A 22,039-nucleotide genomic window follows, 5' to 3' on the forward strand; every position below is an offset into this window, starting at 1 on the left:
CTTTTCTGTTCCTAGGTTTGAGGACTTATGTGTCTGCGTTTCTTGGATGTTTTGTTCTATGTAGTTCTAAGGATAATAGATGAAGAGATTCAGTCATATGAAACAAAAAATGTGTTAGCTATTTTATACATATACACAACACTAACATGTAGACTCAGATGATAATTCGAGATAATAAAAGTAATGAATGTAATCTCATGGTCCGATATCCAACACCAGAAACCACACTAACATGTAGACACATATGATAATCTGGTCTGACCACTGGATTATTTAATCGGTTGTTAACAACACTTAGTATTCTATTATCTTGGTATACTAACTATGTAAATTACAGAAGCTTAAACAGATTGGTGGATGCAAAATGTAAATTATCATAAAGTACAGTTTAATTCATAAGTAGTAATATTCCATTGCACGATTGAAAAATGGGTTAAGCTTTGAAGTGCTACCAAGTAGATCGGTCCAATGTTGCTATAAAAGAGCAATTTGAAAAGTTTATCAATGTTTTGGAACCTGGATGTAATTGTTAGCCTAGATATTTAGAGGAAAATTCACGTGTCTCTGTCCTTTAGACTTTTCTGCACTTCCTCCAATTTTCTCATTCCATTTGAGCAATTGATCCATATTGGATGAATCAAGCTCGAAACTATCCCGAACCTATAAATAAGAAAACCAATTAATTTTTGAAATTTTTACAACAACTTCAATTCATAAAAGAAAAAGAACAATTGATATACCTCTTTTAAGGCATACAACAAATCCTAAAAATCTTTAAAGGTTGGATATCTATGCACTATATAACTCAATTTCGTCCTGAAAAATGTATAATTTCAAAAATTCAATAGACCATGTTATAACATTTATTTTTCTGTTAAACTAATCGATGTAATGCCGAACCGAATTTAATCTATGAATGAATGTTGTTTTTTTTTTTTGTTGAGGTTCTGTGTCGGTTGAAAACCAGTTTATTCCGTAGTTATACACGTGGAAAACTTCCGTAAATGCATCTACAAAAGGTGTTAACGAACGTGAAAATAAGTGCTTTCGGATGAACATCTTCGAAAACACAAAAGACAAATATAAAATTTTATGGAATGCGGGAAAAGCTCATGGGGTGGAAAGAGAATTTTTTTTAAAAAAAAAAAAGGTGAGCTAGTACACCATCTGCATACAAGATAAACAACCAAGGAAAAAACCATGCACAAATATCAAATTAAATTAAATTATTAAAATATAAAATCAGTGTGTACATATACGATGTAAGTGTTAAAAAAAGCGTTAGTATATCTTTTCTCTTTTTAAAATCAGATTGAATCAAATTAAGTATCTCTATATTTGGTTATATTTATTAAAAATTGGTTTTAGAAAAAAACACAAATAATTCTTGTTATTTGTCTTCCACCTATTTGGATTAAGAAAAACTTTCTATTTTTATCTCCCTCTCCAGCAAACAAGGTGAAATTCTCTCTCTTGAAAACTCGATAACTTATTTTCTTGATTTTAGGGTTTTCTAGGAAACTGAAAAATGATTTGAGTTTTTTTTTTTATATTAAGAATGTTAAGAAGTTTGTATTACTTAGTAATAATTGACCTATAAATATGGGTTTAGTTTGAGTCAATTCTATTAGAGTGATAATAATTATTAGTTGAAATAGTCGGCAACGTGTGTCCTATATTTTAGCAGAGTCAGTTTTTTGTAATCCTATTAAAAGGGTACTTTGTTTCTTTTGAATTTTTGAACCTAAAATTGTAAGTGTTTTTTGTTTTATTTTAATGTTTTTTATGTTTGTGGCTATTCAGGTTTGATTGGATAGTTCATGTTTAGTTCATGTTTTTCTGTTCCTATGTTTGAGGACTTATGTGTCTGCGTTTCTTGGATGTTTTGTTCTATGTAGTTCTAAGGATAATAGATGAAGATATTCAGTCATATGAAAAAAAATTGTGTTAGCTATTTTATACATATACACAACACTAACATGTAGACTCAGATGATAATTCGAGATAATAAAAGTAATGAATGTAATCTCATGGTCCGATATCCAACACCAGAAACCACACTAACATGTAGATACATATGATAATTTGGTCAGACCACTGGATTATTTAATTGGTTGTTAACAACACTTATGATTCTATTATCTTGGTATACTAACTATGTAAATTACAGAAGCTTAAACAGATTGGTGGATGCAAAATGTAAATTATCATAAATTACAATTTAATTCATAAGTAGTAATATTCCATTGCACGATTGAAAAATGGGTTAAGCTTTGAAGTGCTACCAAGTAGATCGGTCCAATGTTGCTATAAAAGAGCAATTTGGAAAGTTTATCACTGTTTTGGAACCTGGATGTAATTGTTAGCCTAGATATTTAGAAGAAAATTCACGTGTCTCTGTCCTTTAGACTTTTCTGCACCTCCTCCAATTTTCTCATTCCATTTGAGCAATTGATCCATATTGGATGAATCAAGCTCAAAACTAGCCTGAACCTATAAATAAGAAAACCAATTAATTTTTGAAATTTTTACAACAACTTCAATTCATAAAAGAAAAAGAACAATTGATATACCTCTTTTAAGGCATACAACAAATCCTCCATCTTTAAAGGTTGGATATCTACGCCACTATATAACTCAATTTCCTCCTGAAAAATGTATAATTTCAAAAATTCAATAGACCATGTTATAACATTTATTTTTCTGTTAAACTTATCGATGTAATGCCGAACCGAATTTAATCTATGAATGAATGTTGTTTTTTCTGTTGAGGTTCTGTGTCGGTTGAAAACCAGTTTATTCCGTAGTTATACACGTGGAAAACTTCCGTAGATGCATCTACGAAAGGTGTTAACGAAAGTGAAAATAAGTGCTTTCGGATGAACATCTTCGAAAACACAAAGGGCAAATATAAGATTTTATGGAATGCGGGAAAAGCTCATGGGGTGGAAAGAGAATTTTTTTTTTGTTTAAAAAAAAAAGGCGTGCTAGTACACCATCTGCATACAAGATAAACAACCAAGGAAAAAACCATGCACAAATATCAAATTAAATTAAAATATTAAAATATAAAATCAGTGTGTACATATACGATGTAAGTGTTAAAAAAAGCGTAAGTATATCTTTTCTCTTTTTAAAGTCAGATTGAATCAAATTAAATATCTCTATATTTGGTTATATTATTTAAAAATTGGTTTTAGAAAAAAACATAAATAATTCTTGTTATTTGTCTTCCACCTATTTGGATTAAGAAAAACTTTCTATTTTTATCTCCCTCTCCAGCTAACAAAGTGAAATTCTCTCTCTTGAAAACTCGATAACTTATTTTCTTGACTTTAGGGTTTTCTAGGTAACTGAATAATGATTTGAGTTTTCTTTTAATATTAAGAATGTTAAGTAGTTTGTATTACTTAGTAATAATTGACCTATTAATATGGGTTTAGTTTGAGTCAATTCTATTAGAGTGATAATAACCATTAGTTGAAATAGTCGGCAACGTGTGTCTTTTATTTTAGCAGAGTCAGTTTTTTGTAATCCTATTAAAAGGGTACTTTGTTTCTTTTGAATTTTTGAACCTAAAATTGTAAGTGTTTTATGTTTTATTTTAATGTTTTTTATGTTTGTGGCTATTCAGGTTTGATTGGATAGTTCATGCTTTTCTGTTCCTAGGTTTGAGGACTTATGTGTCTGCGTTTCTTGGATGTTTTGTTCTATGTAGTTCTAAGGATAATAGATGAAGAGATTCAGTCATATGAAACAAAAAATGTGTTAGCTATTTTATACATATACACAACACTAACATGTAGACTCAGATGATAATTCGAGATAATAAAAGTAATGAATGTAATCTCATGGTCCGATATCCAACACCAGAAACCACACTAACATGTAGACACACATGATAATCTGGTCTGACCACTGGATTATTTAATCGGTTGTTAACAACACTTAGTATTCTATTATCTTGGTATACTAACTATGTAAATTACAGAAGCTTAAACAGATTGGTGGATGCAAAATGTAAATTATCATAAAGTACAGTTTAATTCATAAGTAGTAATATTCCATTGCACGATTGAAAAATGGGTTAAGCTTTGAAGTGCTACCAAGTAGATCGGTCCAATGTTGCTATAAAAGAGCAATTTGAAAAGTTTATCAATGTTTTGGAACCTGGATGTAATTGTTAGCCTAGATATTTAGAGGAAAATTCACGTGTCTCTGTCCTTTAGACTTTTCTGCACTTCCTCCAATTTTCTCATTCCATTTGAGCAATTGATCCATATTGGATGAATCAAGCTCGAAACTATCCCGAACCTATAAATAAGAAAACCAATTAATTTTTGAAATTTTTACAACAACTTCAATTCATAAAAGAAAAAGAACAATTGATATACCTCTTTTAAGGCATACAACAAATCCTAAAAATCTTTAAAGGTTGGATATCTATGCACTATATAACTCAATTTCGTCCTGAAAAATGTATAATTTCAAAAATTCAATAGACCATGTTATAACATTTATTTTTCTGTTAAACTAATCGATGTAATGCCGAACCGAATTTAATCTATGAATGAATGTTGTTTTTTTTTTGTTGAGGTTCTGTGTCGGTTGAAAACCAGTTTATTCCGTAGTTATACACGTGGAAAACTTCCGTAAATGCATCTACAAAAGGTGTTAACGAACGTGAAAATAAGTGCTTTCGGATGAACATCTTCGAAAACACAAAAGACAAATATAAAATTTTATGGAATGCGGGAAAAGCTCATGGGGTGGAAAGAGAATTTTTTTTTAAAAAAAAAAGGTGAGCTAGTACACCATCTGCATACAAGATAAACAACCAAGGAAAAAACCATGCACAAATATCAAATTAAATTAAATTATTAAAATATAAAATCAGTGTGTACATATACGATGTAAGTGTTAAAAAAAGCGTTAGTATATCTTTTCTCTTTTTAAAATCAGATTGAATCAAATTAAGTATCTCTATATTTGGTTATATTTATTAAAAATTGGTTTTAGAAAAAAACACAAATAATTCTTGTTATTTGTCTTCCACCTATTTGGATTAAGAAAAACTTTCTATTTTTATCTCCCTCTCCAGCAAACAAGGTGAAATTCTCTCTCTTGAAAACTCGATAACTTATTTTCTTGATTTTAGGGTTTTCTAGGAAACTGAAAAATGATTTGAGTTTTTTTTTTATATTAAGAATGTTAAGAAGTTTGTATTACTTAGTAATAATTGACCCATAATTATGGGTTTTTGTTTGAGTCAATTCTATTAGAGTGATAATAATTATTAGTTGAAATAGTCGGCAACGTGTGTCCTATATTTTAGCAGAGTCAGTTTTTTGTAATCCTATTAAAAGGGTACTTTGTTTCTTTTGAATTTTTGAACCTAAAATTGTAAGTGTTTTTTGTTTTATTTTAATGTTTTTTATGTTTGTGGCTATTCAGGTTTGATTGGATAGTTCATGTTTAGTTCATGTTTTTCTGTTCCTATGTTTGAGGACTTATGTGTCTGCGTTTCTTGGATGTTTTGTTCTATGTAGTTCTAAGGATAATAGATGAAGATATTCAGTCATATGAAAAAAAATTGTGTTAGCTATTTTATACATATACACAACACTAACATGTAGACTCAGATGATAATTCGAGATAATAAAAGTAATGAATGTAATCTCGTGGTCCGATATCCAACACCAGAAACCACACTAACATGTAGACACATATGATAATTTGGTTAGACCACTTGATTATGTAATCGGTTGTTAACAACACTTGTGATTCTATTATCTTGGTATACTAACTATGTAAATTACAGAAGCTTAAACAGATTGGTGGATGCAAAATGTAAATTATCATAAAGTACAATTTAATTCATAAGTAGTAATATTCCATTGCACAGTTGAAAAATGGGTTAAGCTTTGAAGTGCTACCAAGTAGATCGGTCCAATGTTGCTATGAAAGAGCAATTTGGAAAGTTTATCAATGTTTTGGAACCTGAATGTCATTGTTAGCCTAGATATTTAGATGAAAATTCATGTGTCTCTGTCCTTTAGACTTTTCTGCACCTCCTCCAAATTTCTCATTCCATTTGAGTAGTTGATCCATATTTGATGAATCAAGCTCGAATCTACAAATAAGAAAACCAATTGATTTTTGAAATTTTTAGAACAACTTCAATTCATAAAAGAAAAAGAACAATTGATATACCTCTTTTAAGGCATACATCAAATCCTTCATCTTTAAAGGTTGGATATCTACGTCACTATATAACTCAATTTCCTCCTGAAAAATGTATAATTTCAAAAATTCAATAGGCCATGTTATGGTGGCTATAGTATATTTACAACTGATAGTCTAATATTATGTAAGGATAATTTCTTATTGGTTAACAATTAATTAAAATTACTAAAAAAGTATATTCTTAATATATCCTAATGGTAGATATATATTTATTCCTAACATATCTTTTGCTCCATCACAAAAGCTTTCTCAAAACCTGAAGAGGCTAAGAGGGAGAAACTCAATTCTATTGATTTAAGGTTGTCATGGATAAAGGTATGTCTCTTTGATTTGATCTATCATTCCCTTATTCAATAGTGTAATTGTTGACTTACATGATTAATATTAAACTAACCTTTTTTTCTTTCTCTAATCTCTCCCTAATAGGACAGTAGTCAGCCGCCACACACAAATCCTACCATGAAATTTACAAAATTAGATTAGTTTCTAGACAAGCAAACAAAACAATCTTAATAGCTAGATGGGAAAAAAAACCTGGAGATCACTTTCAGAGTAACCATTGGTTTTGTTAGGCAGTTCTTTTAGATCAACATCCATCGACAAATGCTAGTCGCCTAATATCATCTTAAGTATATTTTCACGATTTGAAGCATCCGACAAAGTAATTAGCAATCTGTATATAACGTTGAAGAAAGACCATAAATTAGAATACAAATCTATAAAATAATATGAAAAATTAATCATATGTCAAAGGTATACTATAGGGTCAAAGTTAACATACTACACTTAGCAGGTTTGAAAATCATTAGTAGCATTAAGGAAAATAAAAAACCTTCTTGGGAGCCTCCTTAAAACAGTATCGTCAAGATCCCACGGCCTATTTGTGGCGGCAATGATAAGTATGCGGTTGTTTTCTTTTGTGTGGAGACCGTACCAATGGACAAAAAACTCTGTCTTAATTTTGTTAGAATGAGCTTCCTAATTTGAATCATCTGCTCCCTCACGTCTCCCTAGCAAACTGTCCGCCTATCACAAATAACAGAACAATTTAACCATTAGCTTGAAGTAAAACTATTCATAATAGTTCTTTTCCTATTATAGAAAATCAATGTTTGCGATAAAAAGGGCCAATTTACATATAAATGAAGTTTTTATTTTAAAATAGAACTATAGAACCAACCTCATCAAAAAAATCACAGTTGGTACAATTTTGTGGGCTATCGAAAATAGTGTCTTTACAAACTTTTCAGATTTGCCAGACCACTGCAACAATCAAACTTAAGTTTAATCATTAAATTAAAGGAAACACCATTACTATCAAATTGGAAGTAACCAACATAATTACTACCTTGGATATAATGCTGGAGGTAGAAATATTGATAAAATTCACTCCAGCTTCAATAGCTACCGCCTTTGCCAACATAGTTTTCCTAGTGTCAGGGGACCAAAAAGTAATATTTCCTTGCATGGCTAAACTCAAATGTTAATTAAAGATAATATACTAAGAATATAATTCATAAATATAACACTACCTTATTAAGCCTCCCTTTGCGAAACAACTCCGACCTCTGAAGTGGAAGCATAATCAATTCTCTCAAAGTATTCTTCGCGCTTTCTAATGCTCCAACAGTTAAAAGTGACTCCAATATCACTTGGAGATATAACATCATCCATCGCTTTCTCCTCCAACTCACCATCAATAACAACATCCTAAAAACATAAATTAACATAAAAAATTTAAAGCTCGAATATATCAATGTCAATATGGTAAAAGAAATTGAAATGGGTCATGCTCATTACCTTTCCTGAATTTTGAGTTTTTTTTTTAATATTGAGTCTTCTTCCTAATGTCGTGCCCATACCTAATGCTACATTAGTGGCATATAAAACTTTCTTAATAAATACAATTTTAAATGAAATAATTTCATTTTATTGTAGTGCCTAAATTTTGGTGGTCTAAATAACTGAATTGAAATGCAAGAAAATGGAGGTTAACCTTTCCGAAGACAAAACTATGATAGAGTTTTTAACAGTAACTCCAGGGAAACTTAAAGCCCAGCCAATAATTTTGTGTGCATCTTAAAGCCCATCCAATATTATTTATATATTGTGTTTAATTTTTTATCATAGATGCACACAAAATTATTGGATGGGCTTTAAGTTTTTCTGGTGTTAATGTTAAAGACTGTACCATAGTTTTGTCTTCGGAAAGGTTAACTTCCATTTTCTTGCATTTCAATTCAATTATTTAAACCACCAAAATTTAGGGACTACAATAAAATGAAATTATTTGATTTGAAATTGTATTTATTAACAGAATTTATATGCCACTAATGTAGCATTAGGTATGGGCACACCATTTGGAAGAAGACTCAATATTCAGAAAAAATACTCAAAATTTAGGAAAGGTAATGAGCATTACCCATTTCAATTTCTTCAATTTCTTTTACCATATTGACATTGATATATTCAAGCTTTAAATCTTTTATGTTAATGTATGTTTTTAGGATGTTATTGGCGGTGAGTTGGAGGAGAAAGTGGTGGATGATGTTATATCTCCAAGTGATATTGGAGTCATTTTAACGATATTGGAGCATTAGAAAGCGTGAAGAATACTTTGAGAGAATTGATTATGCTTCCTCTTCAGAGGCCGGAGTTGTTTCGCAAAGGGCGGTTTAGTAAGGTAGTGTTATATTTATGAACTATATTCTTAGTATATTATCTTTAATTAACATTTGAGTTTAGCCATGCAAGGGGATATTACTTTTTGGTCCCTTGGCATCGGAAAAACGATGTTGCAAAGGCGGTAGCTACTGATGGAGCAAATTTTATCAATATTTCAACCTCCGAACATTATGTCCAAGGTAGTAATTATGTTGGTTTCTTCCAATTTTGGTAGTAATGGTGTTTTCCAAGCCCTTTAATTTAATGATTAAACTTAAGTTTGTTTGTTGCAGTGGTCTGACGAATCTGAAAAGTTTGTAAAAACACTATTTTCGCTAGCCCACTAAATTGCACCAACTGTGATTTTTATTGATGAGGTTGGTTCTATAGTTCTATTTTAAAATAAAAACTTCATTTATACGTAAATTGGCCTTTTTTATCCCTCATATGCCAGCATTGATTTTCTATAATAGGAAAAGAACTATTATGAATAGTTTTACTTCAAGCTATTTGTTAAATTGTTCTGTTATTTTTGATAGGCAGATAGTTTGCTAGAGAGACGTGAGGGAGCAGATGATTCAAATTATGAAGCTCATTCTAACAAAATTAAGACAGAGTTTTTTGTCCATTAGGACGGTCTCCGCACAAAAGAAAACAATCGCGTACTTTTCCTTGTCGCCACAAATAAGCTGTGGGATCTTGATGATTTTGTTTTAAGGAGGCTCCCAAGAAGGTTTTTTATTTTCCTTAACAATTTTCAAACCTGCTAAGTGTAGCCACTTAACTTTCACCCTATAGTATACCTTTGACATATGATTAAACTTTCAATTTTTCATATTTTATAGATTTGTATTCTAATTTATGGTCTTTCTTCAACATTATATAGAGATTGCTAATTAATTTAGCAGATGCTTTAAACCGTGAAAATATACTTAAGATGATATAAGTTGAGCATTTGTCGATGGATGTTGATCTAAAAGAACCGGCTAACAAAACTAGTGGTTACTCTAGAAGTAATCTCCAGGTTTTTTTTTTCATCTGGCTACTAAGATTGTTTTGTTTGCTTGTCTAGAAACTAATCTAATATTGTAAATTTCATGGTAGGATTTGTGTGTGGCGGCTGCCTACTCTCCTATTAGGGAGAGATTAGAGAATGAAAAAGTTAGTTTAATATTAATCATGCAAGTCAACAATTACACTATTGAATAAGGGAATGATAGATCAAATCAAAGAGACATACCTTTATCCATGACAACCATAAATCAATAGAATTGAGTTCCTCCCTCTTGGCCTCTTCAGGTTTTGAGAAAGCTTTTGTGATAGAGCAAAATATATATTAGGAATAAATATATATCCACCATGGGGATATATTAAGAATTTACCTTTTTAGTAATTTTAATTAATTGTTAACCAATAAGAAATCATCCTTACATAATATTAGACTATTAGTTGTAAATATATTATAGCCACAATAACATTCTATTGAATTTTTGAAATTATACATTTTTCACGAGAAAATTGAGTTATATAGTGGCCTAGATATCCGTTCTTTAAAGATGGAGGATCTGTTGCATGCCTTAAAAGAGGTATATCAATTGTTATTTTTATTTTATGAATTGAAGTTGTTGTAAAAATTTCATAAATTAATTGGTTTTCTTATTTGTAGGTTCGGGCTAGTTTCGAGCTTGATTCATCCAATATGAATGAACTGCTCAAATGGAATGAGAAATTTGGATGAGATGCAGAAAAGTCTAAAGGACAGAGACACCTGAATTATTTCCTCTAATTATCTAGGCTAACAATGGCATCCAGATTCCAAAACATTGATAAACTTTCCAAATTGCTATTTTATAGTAACATTGTACTGATCTACTTGGTAGCACTTCAGAACTTAACCCATTTTTCAATCGTGCAATGGAATATTACTACTTATGAATTAAATTGTACTTTATGATAATTTACATTTGTTATCCACCAATCTGTTTAAGTTTCTGCAATTTAAAAGTTAGTATACCAAGATAATAGAATCACAAGTGTTGTTAACCGCAGATTACATAAACTAGTGGTCTGACCAAATTATCATATCTGTCTACATGTTAGTGTGGTTTCTGGTGTTCGATATCGGACCACGAGATTACATTCAATTACTTTTATTATCTCGAATTATCATCTGAGTCTACGTGTTAGTGTTGTGTATAGGTATAAAATAGTATAATGATCTTTGCCAATGAATATAGTATAATGAAACTATATTTTTACACTTACTAAACATCAAATCCCACATTTAAATGATCTTGACCAATGAATATAGTATAATAAAACTATATTTTTACACTTACTAAGAATGATTGCTAATTAATATTTTTAATTTTATTGAAAAAAAAATACATTTACAAATTTAGCTATCTCGTTGTTGTGAAATGCTGACAAGTCATAATAAGGGATAAGTAAGTTTGTAAATGTATTTTTTTTCAATGAAACTAAAAATACTAGTTAGCAATCATCCTTAGTAAGTGTAAAAATATTGTTTCATTATACTATATTCATTCGCCAAGATCATTTAAATGTGGGATTTGAATAGTCTGGAATATGGATTTGGATGAAATGTGCCACACAGTTGGTCTTGGCCAAATAGATTACCAAAATCTTACATAATAGAGTAACTGTAGGTAGTATTTTTCTAATATTATATTTTCAAATTTGAAAACACATCCAACATGAAATATGTGTTTCAATTGCAATTTAGAAAGATAGAAAAACTCACATCCAACATGAAATATGTGTTTCAATTGCAACTTAGAAAGATAGAAAAACTCACAGAGCTAATGGTGACAGCATTTAATTGAGCATTTATACTTCTAACGTGATGCTCCAACTCCTGATTCCAACAAGATAGAGAGGTATGATCCTGCAAATGTTCAAATGGTAAGATTAGGTATCAAATAACTGTAACAAATTTTATTTTAAAAAATACTTTAACTTTAACACCTTAGGAAGCTGTATAGTGAGCTTATTAGGGAAAAGGCCACCAATTTGCTCCATAAATTCATCAATGGAATTGTTGCTTTCTTCCATTTGTCTACTAATTTTTTCCTATGAAAAGCAACAACATTTTTACAATAATGAATAATTCATAAAGGAATTAAACTACCAACTCAGCATTCTTTTCAAAGAATTTTGGTCCTTCAGAGACTAACATGGAAACTAGTACATAACATAATTTTAAAACATTTTCTAACATGAACAAGGTATTATTAGAGAATAGTATTACCTGGAGTAAAAAAAATGGTGATGGCCCTTGTTTTTTCTTAGTTTGAGTCTAAAAATATAATAAAGTTAGATTTTAAACATTTCTAAAATCACAATAAAATGCATAACATAATTTTCAACTGCATTCTTCAAAAAGGTATCACAATAAATTATACCTTCTCTTCAAAAACTTTTGTGTGAGAAGCAATTAACACAACGTTAGATGGCAAATTTTCAACAACATTCTTCAATACATGTCATTCTCCCTGCACTCTAAGTTTTGAAGGAGCACAACGAGTGACCCTCTTTTAGCTTGATTTGAAGCAAACTCAAATGTATTGTTCATGATTTTGTTGTGAAAATCATCTTTTTCACTTGGAGTTTCAAGCAAGTGTAAATATAGAGCTGCACCATCAAACTATAAGTCAATAAACAGTCAAATTAAATCAATATACAATCAAATTATAAATTCAAAAAATAGAAAATTACCTTTACAAAAATAACCATGACCCACTTTAGAAATGCCTCGAAGGTCATTGCCACCTTGGAAATATTTGTCGAACTTAACTCCAACTTTTGCACGCGTATTATCTTCAAAGTTAAGTAGAACTAAGCCGGTAGAGCCATTCATAGGTTCCCTGCCAAATGATTCCAGATATCATTATAAATTACTTCCACTATGCAAAATGAAATATAGTTCAAAAAACTACGCTGAAATAGATCTATGGTGAAACAACAAAGAGAGAGAGAGAGAGATTGAGAGTTGATTGACACAGTATGGTGAGAATTGATTCAAATAGATACAATTCAGAAAGAAAAAGAAAGTGAGAGAGTGAGATAAGATGGGACTTGACTTAAGTGTCTTTGTTCCATGGATACAAAATATATTTCTTGGAACTTAACATTAGAAACAAAAATACCTATGTTTGTTAGAAGGGAATACAAAATTGTTTTCAGGAAAAAAACTATGTCTAGGAAAGAATTTTTCCCATGTTTAATGAATTTCCATTAATTTAAAACAAAGTCTCCAGAATAATTAGACCTGCCATAATAGAGAGAAATTGTATCTAGCACATACATTTAAATACTATTTCTTTATACTATCAATCATTTTCTACACAGTTCTAAAACTTTCCTTAGACTATACTACTTTATTAATTAACTTGAAGTAACACTTAATTAGTTCAATGGTCCAAATCAAGTTTATAATACAATAGCGTATCTCTAATAATGTTATATCATACTCAAACTACCTTAATGAATACTATTTAAAAATCTCAAGTCCTATGCGATCAAGTCTTTAAAAAGTTTATAAGAGGACCGCCTCTCATTTTACGAGTAAATTTGGTAGGGATGAGTTTGGTCAACTTTAATTTTTATATGGTATCAAAGCTATTTATCGGACCATGGGCCGTCTCCATTTATATTCACATACCATACCTAAAGAGTGTTGAGAATGAGGAAGTGTATTGAGAAAATCTCAAGTCTCTTATTAATTGGGGATAGAGTCTCTAAAGAGTTTATATAGAGGAGGTTACCAATCACTTGTTAAGTCATAAGGGTCCGAGATCATCACATTTTCAACAATCACTTCAAATGAGTTGGACACCATATACTAACTCAAAATTTTAAGGTATTAAGTTTATAGGTCTTCTAAATTATAAAGTATTTAACATCCACTTACACTTAATATATCACCATCTTACCCTTAATATATCAATATCATCTTACAAGTTGGTTTTATAAAGATGAGTTAGACCAACTTTAATTCTAATGATACTATAAACCACCTACTTAAAATATTTTTATAAAATGACTTTATCAAAGTTGAGACGAATGAATATAAGGTTGGTTTGGTAGTTAGTGTGGGAGAAGTTAAGAATTATATCCCAATCATACCATAACTCTATCATATTTTTATAAATACTAATCTAGCATAGCCTCGCCATTTTGCCACCAGCCCAGTTTGCAATTTTCTCTATTACAACACCTCAATAGTGACTACACTTTTCAATTAAGTCTTCATTTTCCAACCATTCTCTATTTTCTCATTAATATTTTCCAACTAGCTAAAGTTCATCGTACTGTGTATTTCAAATAATTGTGTTAGCTTAAAATTGCACACGTCTATATATAATCATCATGCCTAAAATCTAAGCCTCTTACCCTGGTACGTTGACACCAATTACATTCCGATATGATACTCTAGAACCTGAAAAATTACATAATGATCGCGTCATAAAAAATAAAAAATAATATGATAAGTAACATGATTAGCAAATACTACCTATTTTTGGAGGAACAGAACATACCTGCTTCAAAGAAATGTGTTTCTAATCTTATTTTTTTCTTGGAATTTCTTTTAGAAGATTCGGCTTCCTTTATAGTAGTGCCCCAAAGAGAAAACTTGTACGATAATTAGAGCATTCAATAAATTTGTAAGGAGGTGAAGTTCATATATATTTGTATATATATAAGAGAAAAATAAAATTTCAGTATATAACAAAAAAGAGTATATCAAAACACATACAGCAGAAAATGAAAGTAAATCCACGATGAGTAATCTGGCATCAAAATGCTTAGCAATGGCCTTGGACACAGCTTCCTGATAAAATTCTGAAACATCATATGAATTATATTATATAGAATCAAAAGCTTTTAAATCTCATCTAATACTAGAATAAAAATATGTTATTAGTAGTTCAAATGTAGTTACTACCGATATTTAATCAATTACAATGTGAAATGGTGGCTTTCTAAAGCAAGACACTTTGTGCAAGTGTACTTGAAACCGGTGTGTCTCATACCAACTACGTCACCGGAATGGACCCTTCATCATACCGAAGTTGTTGAGACGTGGTTGGATCTTTTTGTGGATAGGATGCATGAGTTCGAAAGATTGAACAAAATCGAAAAGGAAAAGTCCAAATTAGAACCAACAATAAATTTAGCCAGTGACGATTGTTTCGATGTATTTACTCCTTTCAAATTGTAATGTATTAACTATTTAACATTGCAATATAATTAATTTTTGAAATGGCAACATTGTATTATAATTCTGTTTTGTCTAATTCTCTATATATCAGTTTGCTTATGTTCTGCCAAAAAAATGATAGGCAAACTTCCGTAGACGTACCTACGGAAGGCTATAAACTTGAAAAACAAAGGAAACTTCCGAAGGTTCGTCTACAGAAAGATAATAACTAACAGCATTCCGTAGATATATTTACGGAACCTACTACCACAAAATATGTGTAGTCCATATTCACCTAGGTTTTCTATAAGTCTGTGTTTCCTTCTAATGTTAGATTTCACACAAACACCAAAATGTCTAAATATGAATACAACATCCGTTGGAAGGTCGCAAATGTCTCATACTCCGACGACGTAACTCCCAGGCAGACGATCAAAATTCACAAGTACACTTCGCTCGCCGACATCATTGATCAACGCGAATACCGCCTCCCTTACAGTGGCAACCGAAAAGTTTTGAAGCTCGAGTATCGGTCACCTTCACTCGACGGCGGAGGTAACGTCTTTTACAACAAATTTGAGCTCAAGAACCGAACGGATGATTTTGTGATGTGGCGAACTTATGAAGGTTTCGGCGAGAAGATCCCACTCGATTTCGTTGCAACGGTCAAAAGAACAATCGAGCAAATCTTGGAGTTGTGCAAGCGTCCACCAGACTATTGAAATGTAACATTTATTTTTCCGTTGAACTTATCGATGTAATGCCTAACCGAATTTAATCAATGAATGAATGTTGTTTTTTGTGTTGAGGTTCTGTGTTGGTTGAAAACCAGTTTATTCCGTAGTTATACACGTGGGAAACTTCCGTAGATGCATCTACGAAAGGTATTAACGAAAATGAAAAATAAATGCTTTCGGATGAACATCTTCGAAAATAGAAAAGACAAAAATGAAATTTCATGGAATGCGGGAAAAGCTCATGGGGTAGGAAAGAAAAAAAATTTTAAAAAAAAAAAAAAGGTGAGCTAGTACACCATCTGCATACATGATAAACAACAAAGGAAAAAATCATGCACAAATATCAAATTAAATTATTAAAATATAAAATCAGTGTGTACATGTACGATGTAAGTGTTAAAAAAAGTGAGTATATCTTTTCTCTTTATAAAAATCAGATTGAATCAAATTAATTATCTCTATATTTGATTATATTAATTAAAAATTTGTTTTAGAAAAAAACACAAATATTTATTTTACATAGTTTTCAATAACAGATAGATTCAAATCATATGCTTCATGAAACAGTTTACTCTACTCTCTTCTCTCATATATATATATATATATATATATATATATATATATATATATATATATATATATATATATATATATATATATATATATATATATATATATATATATATATATATATATATATATATATATTCCACCTATTTGGATTAAGAAAAACTTTCCATTTTTATCTCTCTCTAGCTAATAAGGTGAAATTCTCTCTTGAAAACTCGATAATTTATTTTCTTGATTTTATGGTTTTCTAGGAAACTGAATAATGATTTGAGTTTTATTTTATATTAAGAATGTTAAGTAATTTGTATTACTTAGTAATAATTGATCTATTAATATTAATATAGCTTTAGTTTGAGTCAATTCTATTAGATCAATAATAGTCATTATTAAAATAGTGGGCAACGTGTGTCCTATATTTTAGGAAAGTCAGTTTTTTGTAATCGTATAAAAAGGTACTTTGAATTCATTAATAAAATCATCCTTTTGGTGCTAATCTCAACAAAGAAGGTTAATCTCAACAAAGAAGGGTTGTTTTGTTTGTGTTTAATTTCAGAGATCAACTCAAAATTGTTCTTTTTTAATTTTTGAACCTAAAATTGTAAGTTTTTTTCGTTTTGTTTTATTGTTTTTTTTATGTTTGTGGCTATTAAGTTTTGATTGGATAGTTCATGTTTTTATGTTCTTAGGTTTTGGGACTAATGTGTCTGCGTTTCTTGGATGTTTTATTCTATGTAGTACTAAGAATAATAGATGAAGAGATTCGGTCATATAAAAAACAAAATTGTGCTATCTATTTTATACTTATACACAATACTAACACGTAGACTTAGATTATTAGATGATAATCGAGATAATAAAAATAATTGAATGTAATCCCATGGTCCGATATCCAACACCAGAAATCACACTAACATGTAAACACATATGATAATTTGGTCAGACTTGTAGTTTATGTAATCTACTCAGACTTGTAGTTTATGTAATCTACTGTTATCCTTAGAACTACATGGTAGATCGTAATGTAAATTGCAGACTGACCAAATTATCATATGTGTCTACATGTGAGTGTGGTTTCTGGTGTTGGATATCGGACCACAGGTTCATTCAATTACATTTATTATCTCGAATTATCATCTAAGTCTACGTGTTTGTGTTGTATATAGGTATAAAAAAGCTAACACAATTTTTTTTTCATATGACTGAATCTCTTCATCTATTATCCTTAGGACTACATAGAACAAAACATAAGAAACCGATACATAAGTCCTCAAAACCTAGGAACAGAAAAACATGAACTACCCAATCAAATCTTAATAGCCACAAACATAAAAAACATTAAAATAAAACCAAAAAACACTTACAATTTTAGGTTCAAAAATTAAAAAAAAAAATTTTTTTGAGTTGATCCCGGAAATTAAACACAAACAAAACAACCTTTTTTGTTGTGATTAGCACCAAAAGATGATTTTATTAATGAATTCAAAGTACTCTTTTAATAGGCTTACAAAAAACTGACTCTGCTAAAATATAAGACACACGTTGCCGACTATCTCAACTAATGGCTATTATCATTATAATAGAATTAACTCAAACTAAACTCATATTAATAGGTCAATTATTACTAAGTAATAGAAACTACTTAACATTCTTAATATAAAAAAAAAAAAAACTCAAATCAGTTATTCAGTTTCCTAAAAAATCCTAAAATCAAGAAAAAAATAAGTTATTGAGTTTTCAAGAGAGAGAATTTCACTTTGTTAGCTGGAGAGAGAGTTAAAAATGGAAAGTTTTAGGTGGAAGATATATATATATATATATATATATATATATATACACACGAGAGGAGAGTAAACTGTTTCATGAAGCATATCATTTGAATCTAGCTGTTATTGAAAACTATGTTTTTCTAGGAAACAAATAACAAGAATTATTTGTGTTTTTTTCTAAAACCAATTTTTTATTAATATAAACAAATATAGAAATAACTAATTTAATTCAATCTAATTTTTAAAAATAGAAAAGATATATTAAACTTTTTTAACACTTACATCGTACATGTACGCACTGATTTTATTTTTTAATAATTCAATTTACTTTGATATTTGTGCATGGTTTTTTCCTTATTGTTTATCGTGTATGCAGATGGTGTACTAGCACACCTCTTTAAAGATGGAGGATTTGTTGCATGCCTTTAAAAGAGGTATATCCATTGTTCTTTTTCTTTTATGAATTGAAATTGTTGTAAAAAAAATTATTTGTAGATTTGGGGTAGTTTCGAGCTTGACTCATCCAATATGTGGATCAACTGCTCAAATGGATTGAGAAATTTGGAGGACTTTCTGCTGTAGCTGTATGACAATAGGGCATAATTTCAACAATTATAACTATGAGGTCGTATAGAAGCGTGGACGGGGTTCCAAATGCAGAGCACCCAAAAGGAATAATAAAAAAAGAAACAGGAAAGGAAACAATGGGTTCAAATTAACATGAAGGAACCAAGACAGAGCAAGATAAATCATTCACAAATGCAAATTCAATACAAAATGCAGGTACGGGTCATAATAAAAATGTTAGTGGGGGGCTAAGTAGGGAGAATGAGCCTGCACAACAACAGGAGGAACACAGGTTAAGGGTATATAAAGGAGAGTTCAACATCAACTCCAACGGCAATCGTACTCAAGAGGCAGGACCTAGTACTTCAGGTCACATATAGCGACAACATAAATCAACAGGGAAGATTCAGCAAGACTATATACATCAAACCAAGGCAACTCCAGTTTTTCTAACAAATTTCAAACTTTGGATGGAGCAAATCAATGCAAAGACTAATAATAGGGAAGCATGATGCAAGTCTACAAACCGAATTACTTTCAAAATTGATGACCTACAGTTAGACTATGCATCATTCGATGTTAGAGATCTGAATGTTATACCAATTAACTCAACCATAGTGGATTTGGAAGACACTGCCTCTGGTTAAAACAAGTGGTTCTTGATGACATTGCTATTATTCAAGAGAACTGCCTTGTGGTTCTTGATGACATTGTTATTGAATTATTCAATAGAATTGAAACCCGCTAAGGATATAAATACTAATTGTATTCCTTTTAACTCCAAGAATAAGAAAAAGCAGCCAAAGTAGAAGGTGTCGCTTACAACACCCAATCGCAAGGTCCCAACATTTCCCATGAAGAGAATATCCTGGCAAACATTTTCCTTTCATTTGTTTTTTTTTTACTTTTTGTTGGATCAGGTCTAGTTCTCATATTTGTATATATTTTATCTTTATAATGTAGCATTTAATTTATTTATTTTTTAAAAAGTGTGTTTTTGCAAATGGTTACTGTTCTAACATTTGGTACTCATAAATTGTTTTAATCTTAAGCAAAAAAACACGAGTGAAATGCGTGAAAGATAAGTTCCAACAGAAGTTTTCCTAATATTCCTATTCACTTGTCAAAAGTAGAGGACAAGAATTGAAATTTAGCCGGTTTAAATGAAGCCTATATTTATTTTTCAACAAGTAACTGAGGTCATAAAAATAGGCTATTGAACACGGAGTGTTGATGCAACTTAGAAATATTTGAAAAACAGTATAAAGAATATTTGAAAAACAAAATAGAGAAATTACCTGATGGGCCTAATAACAAAATCCTCGGTGTCTCAAAAAGAGATTTGGGAGCCAAATTTCTAACTTCTGCCAAGCTTGCATCAAGGTGAATGCCACTAGAAGCAATCATAAAACTCTTTGTATCATCACTGTTAACATATAATATTCAAAGTAAATTAATAATAACTAACCATACTTTTTAAAATAAAATATAATTAGCAATTTAAATAAAATATTAATTAAGTTTTTAAAAAATTGTTAATACCTTAAGAAGAATGGAAAATCTTGAAATGAAATTACTATATCATTTGGATTCTTGATATTTTTCATCAAATCTTCTTCTTTCCTTTTCAGCTAACTTATTCTTTGTTTGAAAAGACTTTGCCCTCTTTGCATTGTCAGCTTCTATCTGGAGTGTCTAAATTATAGTTAAAATTGCAAAGATCATAAAAGAATTTTAAGTATCCAAATCACATTTTATTAATATTGACATAAGAGTTTAATGAAAATGCGCTATATACATTGTCATTTAACGATAGACCAACAATATGTCATATATTTAAATAATTTTAAAATACAAATGTGATTTGGCATAATATACGATATTCATTGATTGACCGTCTAAAATTGATTTATATTGTCGGTGTATCTTCTATATGTGAAAACTCAAAATAGGTTTCATTCATCTCTCAAACATTTCATCAAACAGTTTCTATGCTTCATACATGGGTGTAGCAAATGAAAAGGGTTTAAAGTTCAAACAACAAGAAAGAGCATGTGTGATGGAAGTAGACAAGAATCTGATGTAATGAATGATTTTGATTTTGGAAAAAGAAATTGAATAGAAAAAGCATAACGAGATAAAAATGGAAACTGAGAAACTATAAACTCTTAACAAAAATCAGAAGGAAATAAAAACAAAGCAGATCCATAGAGAAGCAAGAGTATTATACCTCTTTACACTGAGAAATTAATCTTCCCCATAAAGTTGAGTAGTCTATCTTTGCGTTCTTTGCCGGATACAACTCGACTCCATGTGTCGATTAGTCTTGTTTGCCTCTGCAATAGCATTAAATGAATCCAAAAGTGGTAAGAAAATCGTATTTGTCTACAAAAACGCAACCAAAGAAACGATTTCGAATTTGTGCGAGCATCAAGAAAACACACGATCTTGAGAAATAAATGTATACTTGAATGCAACAATGTTGGTATGAAATTTTAACTTTAATTAAAGAAACTAATCAACGCAATCATATGAACTTAGATCAAATAGAGAAATACCGTTTCAGAGGTTTGAATGAAAATCTTTGTAAAATGGAGACAAGGTGGAATGTAAATCTTTGCAGTGTGGAGAGAAAGTTAAATGCGCGGAGAAAAGGTGGAATGAAAATCGTTGCAGTGTGGAGAGAAGAAAATCGTTGCAGCGTGTAGAGAAGGTGGAATGGAAATCTGTTATACTGTGCAGAACCGTACTATTCTTTCATGGTTGTGTGCATTATTTTTAAATTACTGATATGCCCCTGATTCAACATCGCTACTAAGATACTAGTAGTACATTGTTATATAACCACATGGATAATACTAGTAATTAATTTAACATCAAATTTGTTACTAATAATTACTTTAAATTAATAGCATTAATTACTTTTAATAAATCAATGCTTTTTTTGGTCTGATGCAGCAATTGCCATGCAGTAGGGATAGCACTAATTGTGTGACTCCTACTTATTAGGCTTGTTTCTTATAGACAAATGAATGGGCTAATTGCTAAAGTAAGGTTTAGCATTTCACGCGTTTGAAAGCACGTGGAAATTTAGAAACTAGGATGCCACTAATAAGAAAAATTAGAAAGCAAATCCACTTTTATCTATTTTACTTTTTCTTTTTTCTATCATTGAAAAACTAAAATATGATTTTTTAAATTACACTAGTAATAAACCCGTGCGTCGTATGAACGGGTTTTGATCTATTACGCGTATTTATTTACAT

At 30.3% G+C, this 22,039-nt stretch overlaps 1 protein-coding gene across 5 annotated transcripts in view; it reads right to left on the minus strand.

Moving 5' to 3' along the window:
- Nucleotides 1-21,552, minus strand: part of LOC131595829 (uncharacterized) — a 35,420-nt gene extending 13,868 nt beyond the window's left edge. Inside the window, exons 1-14 of one of the 5 annotated variants that reach the window (XM_058868321.1) lie at nt 21,332-21,551; nt 21,004-21,109; nt 20,316-20,459; nt 20,072-20,199; nt 14,690-14,775; nt 14,472-14,565; nt 14,326-14,371; nt 12,649-12,797; nt 12,336-12,564; nt 12,182-12,229; nt 11,899-12,003; nt 11,729-11,818; nt 4,395-4,470; nt 3,094-4,314 (exon numbers count right to left, since the gene is read on the minus strand). In XM_058868321.1, coding sequence (XP_058724304.1) covers nt 12,407-12,564; nt 12,649-12,797; nt 14,326-14,371; nt 14,472-14,565; nt 14,690-14,775; nt 20,072-20,199; nt 20,316-20,380 — 726 coding nt within the window. In that variant the 5' untranslated portion in view covers nt 20,381-20,459; nt 21,004-21,109; nt 21,332-21,551 and the 3' untranslated portion in view covers nt 3,094-4,314; nt 4,395-4,470; nt 11,729-11,818; ... (1 more) ...; nt 12,182-12,229; nt 12,336-12,406. Of the gene's footprint in view, nt 1-3,093; nt 4,315-4,394; nt 4,471-4,498; nt 11,819-11,898; nt 12,004-12,181; nt 12,230-12,335; nt 12,565-12,648; nt 12,798-14,325; nt 14,372-14,471; nt 14,566-14,689; nt 14,776-20,071; nt 20,200-20,315; nt 20,469-21,003; nt 21,110-21,331 lie in introns of those variants that run through there. The other 4 variants (XM_058868320.1, XM_058868322.1, XM_058868319.1 and 1 more) reach the window with 4 other exon arrangements.
- Nucleotides 21,553-22,039: the final 487 nt, after the last annotated feature.

Source organism: Vicia villosa, linkage group LG4 (genome assembly GCF_029867415.1).
Source record: "Vicia villosa cultivar HV-30 ecotype Madison, WI linkage group LG4, Vvil1.0, whole genome shotgun sequence".
Taxonomy (NCBI): domain Eukaryota; kingdom Viridiplantae; phylum Streptophyta; class Magnoliopsida; order Fabales; family Fabaceae; genus Vicia; species Vicia villosa.